Source organism: Melospiza melodia, chromosome 2 (genome assembly GCF_035770615.1).
Source record: "Melospiza melodia melodia isolate bMelMel2 chromosome 2, bMelMel2.pri, whole genome shotgun sequence".
Taxonomy (NCBI): Eukaryota; Metazoa; Chordata; class Aves; order Passeriformes; family Passerellidae; genus Melospiza; species Melospiza melodia.
This window is the reverse complement of record NC_086195.1, coordinates 8,309,772-8,324,152: the sequence shown is the minus strand read 5'-3', so window position 1 is coordinate 8,324,152 and position 14,381 is coordinate 8,309,772. Positions and strand designations below refer to the sequence as shown.

Genomic DNA, 14,381 nt, shown 5'->3' with positions numbered 1-14,381 from the left:
GCTGATCATGACCCCATATGGTCTGGAACATCCCTGTGTTCCTTTAGGCTCAGCTGGTCCGACTCTGTCCCCTCCCAAATCCTTGTGCACCCCCAGCTTACTGCCTGGCAGGGTGGTGTGAGGAGCACCTTGGATCTGAGAGCCCTGCTCAGCAGTAAGGAAAACATCCCTGTGTTACCAACACTGTTTCCAGCCCAAATCACACACAGCCCTGTATGAGCTACTGAGAAGAACTTATCAACACCATCACACCAAATCTCTGCTTTCAGCATGTAAAATGTTCATGTAACAGCTAATGAAATTCTATGTCTAATACTTTGTTGTTCTTTCTTGTTTTAAATAGGCCTTGATGTCAAAAGTGAAGCATGCCAGCGATTTTTTCGGGATGGGTTAACAATATCCTTCACAAAAATCCTTACAGACGAGGCAGTGAGCGGCTGGAAGTTTGAAATTCATGTGAGTTTTTCAAGTTGTGTTTCTGATGAGTCTGGTAATTGAAAAAGGAAGGAAACTGCCATTGTGATGAGGGGGAGACTGTAAAAGCTGGAGCTAATCTTTGAAACTCAGTAGTGAGTTGTGAGAAAACTCTTGTATGCGTGGATCTGAACAGGCAGTGGGGAGTCATCTTTCTGTCAGTGTTTCACTTTATTGCCTCCAGAGTTTTGGAAGGAAATAAAACATGAGAGATGATTTGGGGAAGAACTAGAACCGTGTATGTTACAAGTTTATAGTTCATATTCGTTGTACAGTCCCCTGCCACATTCTTACTTGTTCTTTTTTTTATTAACAGAGATGTATTATTAACAACACTCATAGACTAGTGGAACTCTGTGTGGCCAAGCTGTCCCAAGATTGGTTTCCCCTTCTTGAACTTCTTGCCATGGCCTTAAATCCTCACTGCAAATTCCACCTCTACAATGGTACTCGTCCCTCAGAAACAGTTCCTGCGGGAGTCCAGCTCGCTGAAGATGAACTTTATGCCCGTCCTCCTGACCCACGATCACCAAAGGTGTGAGGGCCTTTCCAGAGCCCTGTGTTTTACTCTGTGCAGTGTTACCTAATGGCACAGCAGCTGTAGAGAAGTGTTCTTAGAGTGGGGGCAAAAGCCTTCTTCATTCTTCTATCACTAAGATGTTCTGTTGCGTATGACTCCTGATTTAATGTGCATTTCCCCTTCTTACTCCTGTCTTTGGTCCACCATCAAACTGTGTCACCTGTTTCTGTGGTAAGCTGGCACAACTCTGCTGGAATGCCATTCCTGCTGTGTTCACTGGCTTGCTTGTATTTGCCAGTTGATGCATTTACCTTCTCCCTTAACATGAAATTTTGTAGGTGACACACTTTGAGGAGGAGATTATGTGATAAATTGGGAATTTTCTCTTTCGTGCAGTTTCCAGTGGTGGAAGAAATGTTTTTTAATTGGACATGAGATACCAATGTCAGTGTGTTTTTTTCAGTTGCTTTGGTTTGGTTTTGTTTTGGGAGGATGTTGAAGGTTTGGGTTTTTTGGTTGTTTGTGTTCTGTAGTTGTGGTTTCTCAGGGTTTTGTTTTTGTTGTTTTATTTTTTTAACTGGAAGTGGAGATTAGCAATCTGTCCTGGTTCTTGAGTCTGAAATTTTCAGAATTGATCTCCAAATGGCTTTGATAAGACTTCAGGAGTTAACTGAATTTTATTTATTTATTTATTTTTCATTCATTCATATATATATATATAGATAGATAGATAGATAGATAGATAGATATAGGTATATAGATATATAGATATATAGATATATGTATACACACACACAAAACTTTTTATTTTACAGTGTTTTTTTTGTTTTAGTTGTTTGAATTTTTTTTTCTTTAGTGGAACTGCTGACTATTTACTTGTAAGAACCAAGGATAAAACACTCCAGTGTCCTTCGACTTCCCTTGCATTACTAGTTGTGTTTAGAGGAACGTTACTTTGCATTCTTAACGTTTTTATATGCGACATTATCACATCCAGGACAAAGGAAAAATACCAGAACTGTCAGACTTTCTGTAATAATCTAACAGCTAAAGCTGGACCTAAATTATAGTAAACTTTATTCCTAAATAAATTTCTTGAGTAACTCATCTGCAGCATCTGCTCTTTGACATGATAACAGAAAAGATCCTGTTGCCTGTTTCTGAGCATTTCCTTAAAACTGAATATGTAAACTGTGTAAAGACTGTTTTAAAACAAATGTTGTCATTAAAAGATGCTTGAAAGTATTTCTAGATGGTACTTTGTGAATACCAGAAAATAACTGCTTGTTTTATTACAGGGTTGGCTAGTAGATCTTATCAACAAGTTTGGCACATTAAATGGATTTCAGGTCTTGCATGATCGATTCATGAGTGGATCAGCATTGAATGTTCAGATCATTGCAGCTCTCATCAAGTAAGTCTTTTTCTAAATAATGATTTATGCATTTGCAAAAGTTGGACTCAGTATAAGATACTGTGTTAGCAGAAAGCTTAAGACTTTTATTGAAGCACTTCCTTTCACTCCATCTCTTCATTCAGCTGGTTGTGTCTGCCTTCAGCATTTCATGTGCTTCTAAGTAGATATGAGTTTCTTTAATTAATTGCACCTTATTTTCATAATGTTGCATGACAATTGATTATGACACTTTCCTTTTTTTCTTTGTTTTTTAGGCCATTTGGACAATGTTTTGAATTTTTAACATTACATACAGTGAAGAAATACTTCCTTCCAATTATAGAAATGGTTCCACAGTTTTTAGAAAATTTAACAGATGATGAACTGAAAAAAGAAGCAAAGAATGAAGCCAAAAATGATGCTCTGTCAATGATAATCAAATCTCTAAAGAACTTAGCTTCAAGAGTTCCAGGACAAGAAGAAACTGTAAAAAATTTAGAAATATTTAGGTTAAAAATGATTCTTAGGTAAGATGCTAGTCCTAATATAATATGTCACTGGTGATATTTTTTTCCATGCTTCTTACATTAAATTTTTCTCACAGGTTGTTACAAATTTCCTCTTTCAATGGTAAAATGAATGCACTAAATGAAGTTAACAAAGTAATATCCAGTGTGTCATACTACACTCATCGACATGGTAATCCTGAAGAGGAAGAGTGGCTCACAGCTGAAAGAATGGCAGTAAGTGCTCCTTTTCAGTGAAGTTCATTGCATAAATTTGGTTTCTCCTTTGTACTTTAACTGTAGAGGTAGCTCTGTATTGTGGATCCAGCACACATTGTTTATTTTCATATATAGTGTTAGAAACATTAGGCATCATGTCATGGTAATAAAGCACTTTAGAGTAGCCTTTCTGTGAAAAAAAGCTGCATTTGTGTCAAAGCTGCTGTTGAGAATTACTTTTCAGTGCTGCTAAAATCATGGCTCAAAAATGGATCATTGGATAGTGTGTTTTTCATATAGAGTTGTAAAAAACCCATAGAAATCTAGATAAAACAAATGTGTTCATTTGCAACTGCAGTGTTGCAGTAACTAGAAATGTAATGGTCATTTAATTAAGGATATAGTCTGGGTTTGTGCTTCAACTTTTTCTCATCAGAGTTCTAAGTCCTCTGTTTCTCACATTTCAGAAGCTGGATGCTTCAGTACAGAAAGCTCTATAGATACCACATTTTTGTTTTAATCAATACTTTTGTATTATGAATACTGTTGCTTGAATGTATGTATAGGGAAGTATGAAAATAAGCAATTACAAAACTAAAATAAGAACTATTTTCTCTCATTTTTTGTGAAATCTAGCTGTGTTAAGTTATTTTTACACTGTTCTGCCCCATCTTTATGACTGGCCACCTGTTGTGAGGTTTGTTATCTACAAAAGGACATCTGACAAGAAAAAATAACTGCAGTTTTGACTTTTTAAAGCAGTAGGAGGAAATAGGTCTCTTTTTTACACATTTCCTACAGTTTGGCATCTCATACAAGACCTGTGTTTTTAACTGCAAATGCCTAGATTTTATTATTTCATGAGACCAGCTTGAATATTGTAAGTCTGATCAAGGACAGTGTTGGAGGTGATGATGCTGTGGGTGTTTGTTTTCTCTGTCAGTGCTCAGAGCACATCTTGCTTTGTTTCACTTGGAACAAAATGGTCTGACTGTGTCAGTGACACCACTGAGAAAATTGCATCTCCTTAAATATTACTTGAATATTTGCCTCTGGTTCAGTTAGAAACATTTAAAAACCCTAAAAGTGGCACTACTTAAATAATCTTTTTATATTTCAGTCCTTGCTTAAGTCCTTTTTATGGGATCTGCTGTAGGTGTACCAGTAGAGTTAGACATGTCATAAACAATTTGGTTTTGATACTTAGTGACTGTGAATTGGAAAATAAAAATTTTGTTGCTTGAATAGAAGAGTTAACTCTACTCTTCTTCACATTGGCTTCTTATGTCTGAAATTGTTTAAACATTATCCAGTAATATATTGGATTATTTTAAATGGTGATTTTTTTTTGAGAGAGAGGAAATTAAAGATAAAAGCCTTTCTGTTGTGCTGCATCTTTTTTAATCTGTATTGGATTTTTGTTTTGTAGTTTAAATATTAATGATGGCACCTGAATAATTTGAGATGGCACTACTTTCTTTTTATATCCAGGAATGGATCCAGCAGAACAACATTTTATCAATTGTACTAAGAGATAGTCTTCATCAACCTCAATATGTAGAAAAACTTGAGAAAATTCTCCGGTTTGTCATCAAAGAGAAAGCTCTCACTTTGCAGGATCTTGACAACATTTGGGCTGCACAGGTAAATAATTCAGCTGCTTGTCTGCTGCTGCACGGGAGGCATCTCCTTGTGTGTTGTGTGGGGAAGAGAACCTGGGCTGCTTCTGCTCTGTGTTAGACAAAGCCACAGAAAATTTGAGGTGAAATGGTGTTTGCTTTTGGGGTCTTGGAGCTTAAAATTGTCATCTGAATTGTCTCTAGTGGAAGGGATCAGCCACAGGTATATATAAAGCCTGAGGGAACAGTTCAGAACATGGTGCAGAGATGATCCTTTTTAAGTATTAACAAACCTTCAGCATTGAGCAGAGGCATGGTACAGAATAGCTTAATATTTTAAAATGCATGGAGAAATATGTGTTGCTAATCTCTGAGTTCCATGCAGTTGTGTAAGATTTTCCTGAGCAGAGTGTGATTAGTAAGGCTTATTAATGATGACTGTTCTAGTAGTTATTTAGCTGCAAGTTCTTTTCCTTGTGCTGCAATAATGCCGCAAAAAATTTTTGAAAAGTTACCAATTTTGCAATATTGATTTTTTTACGTACATGACTGGGGAGATGGATTTCCCTAGCTGTGGGCTGCATGATTCTAATACACAGACTAGGCAGCTGGAGAGACAAAATCATTGAGAATTATCAAGTATACAGAAAATTTAAAAAAAGAGGATTGAAACATAAATGAAGGGTAGTGAAACTCTGGTTGTACAAAAAAGTCTTCAGGCCAGTCCTTCAAGTGTGGGAAGGCCAACTCTGGTTTCCAAGGCAGGGAGGGAGGGCTGTGCTGGTTTGGGCAGGGACAGAGTTACATTTCTCCATAGCAGCTTCTGTACTAACTATGTTATCTGAACTCTTGAGTTTTCCCACTTTCCCCCTTGTCACTCTCTTCCCCCATGGCACTGTGGGGTGGAGAGCTGAGTGAGCAGCTCTGTGGGGCTCCTTTGCCAGCTGGGTTATACCCTGACAAAGGCCAATACAAGTTTGGTTATTTTGGTAACACAGTTTACATGTGTTCATGCTGTTCTGAGACCAGAACAGTTTGGCTTAAATGGACTTAATTTCAGGTTATATTTATATAAGGGAGATCTCTGGTGTTGCAAGTAATTTCATCATGCCTAGGCTTCAGTTCCAGCATGGCAGTAACTGCACAGGCTGAAGCTCAATACAGTCTTTTCTTATTATCCCAAAGTCCTGTTAAGAAAATTTCATCATGTAGCAGAGGAATACACAGATTACTTGAATTAAGGTCTGGGATCGTACTCTTAGTATTTAGCTTGCAGTCTGTAGATCTTTTCATACTACAAAATATCTGTGAGGGGAAAAAAAAACCCAAAAAACACAAAACTTTGAGAGGTTAGTTTGCTTTTAGTAGGCCTCTTTTACCTATTTTAGAGCCTCACTTTTAATAAGATGAGAAAAAGTCTGAAATTTGGGAGGAAAAGTCTTCCAAGCAATTACCTTGCTCCTAGTGCTATCCAGTAGGACATGTGGATAAGCTAGTGTCAGTCAAACTTTCTACCCTTCCAGAAAAATGTGAATACATTGTGCAACTCCTAAAAAATGGGGATAGTCCACCTTAGCAGTTGAAAAAAAAACTAGCAGTAATTTCAGAAGGAATGTTCCATGCCCTTAAATTCCCAGCTTGCTCTGCTCACTTCTTATGCTATCAAGTAGGTGGCTGTGCAGTGCTCTGGCTGTAATTTTGCCCTGTCCTTTTTTTATGTGAAAGTAACTCTTATTCAGGTGGATGGTTTCACTGTGGCTTCAGCCATGGGATTATAATGGACTAAAAAATTAGGAATACTAAAATTTGCTAATACAGAATGATTTTCACCTACTTCACTACTCCCTGTGTATAGTAGTTTTTAGAAGTTCTTATTAAATGACTGCTCCTGAGAGCAGCTGGGGCATGAAATTCAGTAGTGAGGAGTTGATTTACTGTGTAGCTTTATATAACAAGCTATTTTAGCTTGGCCTCAGTGCAGCAGTGGAGGGGTTTTGCTTTCAGGCTCAAGCACTTGTGTTGCTGCCTGACTTTGGAAGCTCAGCCTGCACCTGAGACACTTTAGTATTACTAAAAGTAATGCAATTATGCTGCTTTTGCCTTTCAAAGGCAACCTAAGTTTTAATTTTATTGAAGTGTTTTCATGTCTTACAAAGGCAGTGCTCACAATATAGGAGTGCATTTGATTAAAGGAATAATGTTTTAAGTTTCTAAATGCAGGCATTAAGTTGCAGGGGAAAGATCCAGCTGTACAAAATACAGAATGGCAGAGGCTGAGGTCTCATGACTTGTGTTCTGGAGTGTTTAACTGGAACTTCACAGGCATTTCCCTGTTCCTGTGCAGCAAGCTGGCAGGTCACACACCAGGTTCCTTACCTCCTCCCACTGCCTGGTTTTGCTTCCCCAGACCCTTCAGTGCTTCACACCTTCCCCAGATCTGTTAAAAACCTCCCAAATCAGGGTTTTTACCTGCTTAATTCTTGCTTCCCCCAGGAATTGGCCATATTTCTGTATTATAGATGCCCTTTCTGCCTTGCATGCATTCAGTTTTTCTTCCTATCCAGGAAATGGTCTGGTAGGAGGAAAAAAATTACATGATGTTTTCCAAAGTCAAGTGGAATTATGGTTTTAGTAATTTCCCCTCTTGTAATCTGACCCATAATGTGAAAACAAACATTGCTGCTTAAAATGACTTTTTTTAAAACAAAAACTTATGACACCTTATAAAGAATTTAAGGCACAGCATGTAACAAAGCTATTAGTCTGGGTTTGGTTTTTAGTTTTGGTTTTAAATTACTGATGGAAGCTTTTAGTAGGAATTGAATTTCAAAAGTGCTTATACATGTATTTTAAATAGTGTACAAGATTAATTACATCAGAATGTGTATTCTAGGTATTTGTTTTGCATTTTTTATTTCTCACAACAAAAATTTCTACAGTAAATCAGCTATTGGTTCTCATAGTCGATATTTGTTGGTTTTGACTGCAGATGTGAAGTACAGGATGTGTTTTCCAGCCTGGGCAGAAAATTTTCTTCATGCTTGGAGTTAAATGGAACTAGCTTTTTTTGCCCTCATTGTCTTCCTCCTTAAATGTCAAAATTGTGATGTACACCACACTCTTAGTTAAAACTGTGTCTAGTATAAAACTCAGCATCTTGTCCTTAGTTGTTTCATTGCTGGATTTGTAACTTTAAAAGATGCTGGACTTTAAAACATTGTCTGGTAACGAGTTGTTTGTAATAAAAGGCTTTAGTTGTCTGTGAAACCACTAACACAAAGGAGGTACTTCAGCCTGAGAAACTGGTGAAATACTAAAAATTGATTTACACCTTAAAATACCTCAGTGAAATTCAGAAGTGGATTTTGAGTAATTCGTTATAAAAAAACCCCAAACCATAAAAACCCACACAAAGTAACATAAAAATACCAGTTTGCAAGTTTAAATACCCTTTTAGATTTTACTGTCCTCTGTCCCAGTTTGATTTTGTAGCAGGAACAAAAAAAATAAATATTTTGATGCTGCAGTATTTATGGTCTAAATAAATACTTGTGTGCACACATACAAAGCACACTTAAATACTTACACTTAAAAGGGAAATCTAAATATTGTGAATTCCCAGTGAAGTATTCCGTTTGCTGTGATGCTCCCACAGCATCAGCTTTTCTTGCTGGTCACTTCTAATAGTCTTCCTTATAAAAATTATGTAGAATGTCTTGCTGCTTGACTTAATATGAATTTTTGGTGGATTCTTTTTCTTTTCTTCCTGACAGGCAGGAAAACATGAAGCCATTGTAAAAAATGTACATGATCTCCTTGCAAAATTAGCTTGGGATTTCTCTCCTGAACAGCTTGATCACCTGTTTGATTGTTTTAAGGTAATTTTGTGTTTTGACTGTATTCAGGAAATGGGTTGTGAGGGTGTGTGTAAATTTGTGGCTTTTTCACTGTTTTTCTCCTCTTTTAAGATGTGCTCAGTTTCTGTGTGTTAAAACACATCTTAATGTGTAGCAACAGTTTGAAATATTTAATTCTAGAAAGGCTGTTCTTTAATGAGCACTCTTTGTGAGATTTTCTGTTTACTTCCTGTCTAAAACAAAGGCCTCTTATTTTTGTTTAGGAGACAGTTTTGTTTTCTGGTTTGAACACTTCAGAGTAATGCAGGTCTGTGAAGCCTGTAGTATTAAAGTTACATTTAGCAATCCGAGGAATATAGAATTTTCCAAATAAAATACGTTACTTGTCTTAGATACCTTTCTGCATTTGTTCCAAATTAAGAAGTGTTGGTGATTTAGTAAATTATGTTTTTCTCCTGGCATTAGAGTAGGTTTTGTCAGGTTTACTGGGCAGTGCTACTTTTGATCTTTTAAGTAGAGGAGATCAAGGACTTCCGTTCCCTGCTCCCCCAACTTCCTCTTTATCATGTAATAACTTTTCTCTATTTAGCTTACATACAAAATGAAACAGTCTCAGGAAGATAAAGTTGAATGTTTATAAACACACAGTGATTTGTTTGAAATGACAAAACAACTTGTTTCTGAAAGTTTATGTTATTCACTGGCTTTTATTTGCAGCTTCCAGTAGTGGTGCTCTCTGGCTTGTTTTACTGTTTCACTTTCTGGACATGATCTGCTTGAAAATGCAAGCCAGCTTTGTGGACTCTATTTTCTCTTTTTAGATAAATGCATTATAGTCATATTTGGCTTACATGCAATTTGTGCTTTGTTTAGTGTGGTCCTGTAGTTTGGTGAATGTGGGTCTAATGTTCAGCTACTTAACCCAGTGCTCAGAAGTGCTGTGTGTAAGCTGTTGTGTCTGACCTTGAGATGGATATGAAGTGATGGCATATTGAAAACTTCTTCAGGAGGTTAATGGAATGCAGGGGCCATGCATTTCAGTCTGATTCACAGGCACGAATGATACTAAAGTTTTACTTATGTAGTGATTATAAGTTACTTAAGAAATCTTTTAAGTGTAAGCACTTTTGTGAAAGCATTTAAAAGAAACAGCTGAGCCCACTCTGATTGTTGGTGCAGTTGTCAATGGTAATGTTAACTTTTACAAACACATCTGTGATGTTTGAATAAAGAGCCCTCTCTTTTTAAGCTTCAAGGTGAATATGCTGTAGATGTAAATATAATACTGAAGAGAAGAGCTCTTCAGTTGTGTCTGGCTTATGTATTGCTCTAATTTGCTATTCATTATCAATGACAGGAATTAATGGGAAAGTTCTTTATGTAGTTGCATCACTTTATTGTTGCATTGTTTGTTAGCAGTGCTGGTTATGTGTGGAATTTTTAAAAAAAAGACTTTTATAATATTTTTTTAAAATCCTGCCTTAGGCAAGTTGGACGAATGCCAGCAAGAAGCAGCGTGAGAAGCTGCTGGAGTTAATTCGTCGCCTTGCAGAGGATGACAAGGATGGAGTGATGGCACACAAAGTGCTGAACCTTTTGTGGAATTTGGCTCACAGTGATGATGTGCCAGTTGATATCATGGACCAGGCTCTCAGTGCCCATATAAAAATCTTAGATTACAGCTGTTCACAGGTGAGTAAACCAGTATGAAATCAGTCTCTGAGTTTCCTTCTACTCCCCACAAAAATTTCAGGCTATTTGGTAATTTAACAAAAGTGTTACTTATATAAATGTGGATGCTTCTATCAACATCCTAGTACTTTTAAAATGTTGCAGGACATATTTTAATCAACACCATTGGTGCTTTAATGGGAGAGAGAGAGTGTAATACATCAGTTTGCCTGTCTTGTTGTAGTTGGTGATGTACTGTAATTAGCACACTGGAAGAATTGGAAAAGAACCCTACCTAGGGAGAAAGGAAAAGCAACCTCCCTCCCCACCCCCTTTGCTTTTTCCCAAACTTCATGCTAATTTGTTTCAGTGGGTTTTGTTGCCTTTTTTTTTTTTTTGTGCCAGTAAGTCCTTAATTGTTGTGTATGTTAGAAAGGACCTAGCAAGATCCTTTTTATACTATTATACACTCTCCTTCCCTCCCCAAACTTCTGTGAAAGTCTGTCAGAGTAGTAATTAATTGTGGTTTGAAATGAATCCATTATTCATCTTGCTAAGAAACAGTTTCTCATTGTTTTATGACAGTGAGTAGAAATAAATGGAAGAAGAAAGGAAATTATTTAAACACTTGTTAAATAAGTAGTGCTTGAGTGCAGGGAGTTTGTAACACACTGGTAGCTTCTGCCAGCGTGTAGTGCTGCTCAGACACCTCTGTTATGCTTTCATGCTTCAAAACTCAGGTGATCCAGTATTTGTTTGACTTTTGAGTGCTCCATGTTGGACACAAAGAAAGGGAATTGGGACAGTTGTGCAATATGCTTGATTTTGATGATAAACTGCTGTTCTTTAAGGATCGAGACACACAGAAGATCCAGTGGATAGATCGCTTTATAGAAGAGCTCCGCACAAACGACAAATGGGTCATTCCTGCACTGAAACAAATTAGAGAAATTTGCAGTTTGTTTGGTGAAGCACCACAGAACTTGAGGTAAGAATGGGATTCAGATAAAATTTTGTCTGTTGAAAGTTGAATGGGCTGAAATTAAAGTCTAGGTAAAACCATAACCTGTGTTGGAAGATGGTCTTGAGTTTGTTCTAGTGTGTATAAATAGTGTCTAAAAAATCAGACACCTAAGTTTGGTAAGAGAGCATTAACTGCATCTTCATACATGTTTTTAATAATTTTTATGGTAATCTAGTGGAAAATCTGGATTTCTTTTACTGTTATTAATGGAATTTCCTGCATAACAATGGAATTAGCTTACAAAGCATAAATGTGTTTTATGTGCCTATGTGGCTGCATGCACACACATACATACACAAACATAGCTACCCATGCTTGTTCTTTGATGATAAATTCTTGCAGGTCATCTAGTTCAAATGCTTAAAATCAAAGGTAGCTTTCTGATCTGGCTGAAATTCTCTACAGATTTTCTCTCCTAAATGGAATAGATTAGAAATAAATTAGAAAGTAGAAAATTTTTTTATTGGGGTGAGGGGGTTTGTTTGTTTATTTTGTCGGGGGTTGATTTGATGTTTGTTTCTGAAAGGAAGAAATAATGAGAAGCCATTATCAGTTTGAACTTGTTGAAGTATACATGATTATTTTAATTATTTTTAATGTCTTCTCAGTAAAAAGACTGAGCCCCTAGGAGTATTCGTATTCACATCAGAATTTTTACATACTCCTGAAAAACATTGTTGGCTTATCAGTGCTGCACAATTGCTTTGTTTTAATTCTTGTAAGCAGATAAAGTATTCAAGTCAATGTTCCTATTACAGTCAGCTCACAAAAAGGATCAAATCAGGGAAAGCTGAGGAAAATAAGCTGCAGTTTGCACAACACTCTCTTCTTACTGATAGCATTTTCAGGAGCTGTGATAATGTTGCATTCCTGGCTTCTGGAGTTTTATATATTCATTTGGTTTGCAGCATACTTTTCAAAATTTCAGTATATTTTAATTCCTTGCAGTTTTTCATTAATGATTGTTTGAAGTTTATCCAAAAAAGTCACAGTTACCTGTCAATTAGCAGAAAAGTCTGTTTTCTGTGTTGTGAATTCCTTAACCTTTTTCATGCTCTAAGATCTAGGCAGACCAAGTTACCTGCTTATTCAAGTTGAATACTTTTAGCACAGTGCCTTAACAAAGATATTTGCTTTAAGTAATTAATTACTGAGGCATTTCAGGCATTCAAGGCACTGATTTAGGTTTCTGCTCCAAAGTAATCTTGTGAGGAGCTAAACTTCTTTTGATTGTGGAAGTGTAGGTTTCCTGTATGGTCTGTGTACAATTAAATGGTTTGAATGTCTCTCCTCTTTTTTTTTTCTTTTTTTAATCTGACCATATCTTCCTCAGATTCACAGCAGTCTGCATTGCAGTACGTAATAGCACCTTATTTTTATGCTGAATTTGAAAACAAATATGTCAGGAAAGTGAACTTGTAATTAAAAGATTCAATCAAGGAACTTAAAATGCTTTGTTAGCAAGATACTGTTGAGGGAGTTGTTTTAGTCAGGTGGTGTTACTGCCCAGGTGACTGGGAAATTTGCAAACACAGCTTTGAAATAATCAGTGACTTTCCACTCCTCTGAGTTTTCTCATAACTCTTAATATTGATACAGTTTGGAAACTGTAATGCATGCATACAATACCTCTTCCTATCAGCTTCCCTTATTTGACTTAAAATTTTAACATCCTTCTAGAATTTGGAGTGAAAATAAGTCCAAACAGGTATTTGTGACAGCTGCTACAAAAACATGTCACAGAGCACATATTCTTTATGCTACTCTTTTGAGGTGGGTCAGCTGACTGCCACTGCCAATGGAAAGTTCAGTCCAGATCAGGAAGTGCTGCTGATTCTTGGCAAAAATCTGTATAAATTATCTTATGCCATTGGCACTGTAGAAATTCTTTTGAGGGGGAGGTTTTAATTGTTGCTAGTTATTCATGCAGTTGAACAAAGTGATGAATTGGTTATACAATTGCTGTGGCAAAATTTAGCTCCCTGATCACAAAGAAATGCTACATGTGTCAGGAAGTTCAGCTTAACCAGAATTGCAACAGAAAATAATATTTATGTAAGTACAAGGACTCTTATGGGTGCAATGATGCTTATTAATACTTAGGAATAGTCACCTTTATTACTCATAATATTGACATTTAGTTTACAGATAATCATCATAATTCTCTCTGTGTTGGGTGGTAGAGCCTCCTGTAGATCAATATCAAATGCTTAAGTTTGACCTGTATCTACCTGAGCAGTACAAGACCAATCTCTTAAATTACTTGCCCAGAGAATTAACTGAACACTGACAGTTCAGTGGTTTCAGAGTGCTTTAGGGCAACAAGGATGCTTCAAGTAACTTTTTACCCTAAGTAGTGGAATTTGTGGGAATTGGTTGCTGCAGTTTGGATTTTTCATCTGAATAATCTGCACTCTTTTAGTGGTACATAGCATTTGTTCAGTTGGCACAACTGTCATCTTCAAAAGCTGAGTTACATATGTAGTATTATATTGGGTGAGTTATATGTGCAGATAAATAATTATTTTTATTCCATTTAAATTGTTTGGAATTTTGCCTTTGCCAGTTTGCCAGTATTTTTCTAACAAATAAGCATTCTAGCTATGTCCTTTCTCATAATCCAAAATACTTTGTTATCTCTTTAAAAATGTTATTTTCTTTTTTACACATTGACTTTTGGTATGCATTGAGTATAACACAATGAAAATACGAGTTCTGCTCTTAACTTCAGTTTTTCAAGCTCCTCAATTATTGCTCATTAATGAATGTCTAGTAACTAATGTGTAATAATATTAAAGGTTAAATTATTGTGTCCCAGGGACAATGTCATATTAGTCTAATCTTAGATGCATAAGGAAAATTTTAATTGCATGTAGACTTTGTCTTAATGCTAGAAAACATTCTAGAAGCTCTTGTCAATCAGCTTTTTCCTGTGCATAAAGACAGTCATTTTGCCTTTGAGTCCATCCTAGCAATGGATCAAAATAATGTTGGAAGTGTTGCTCACAATCACTGTTAAAACTCAGAGCACATAATTCTAGTTATTTCAATCATTCAGCTTTTCAAAGTCATTGCTAACCAAGATGGATCCGTGT

The 14,381-nt window shown here is 36.4% G+C and overlaps 1 protein-coding gene across 3 annotated transcripts in view; it reads left to right on the top strand.

Annotated features, from left to right (window-relative positions):
- USP9X (ubiquitin specific peptidase 9 X-linked) overlaps nt 1-14,381 on the top strand; it is a 96,498-nt gene that overhangs the window by 31,789 nt on the left and 50,328 nt on the right. For all 3 annotated transcript variants that reach the window (XM_063181881.1, XM_063181889.1, XM_063181874.1), the window contains exons 5-13: nt 344-456; nt 791-1,009; nt 2,293-2,408; nt 2,666-2,917; nt 2,995-3,133; nt 4,607-4,759; nt 8,508-8,612; nt 10,077-10,283; nt 11,114-11,250. In XM_063181881.1, coding sequence (XP_063037951.1) covers nt 344-456; nt 791-1,009; nt 2,293-2,408; nt 2,666-2,917; nt 2,995-3,133; nt 4,607-4,759; nt 8,508-8,612; nt 10,077-10,283; nt 11,114-11,250 — 1,441 coding nt within the window. The remainder of the gene's footprint in view (nt 1-343; nt 457-790; nt 1,010-2,292; nt 2,409-2,665; nt 2,918-2,994; nt 3,134-4,606; nt 4,760-8,507; nt 8,613-10,076; nt 10,284-11,113; nt 11,251-14,381) is intronic.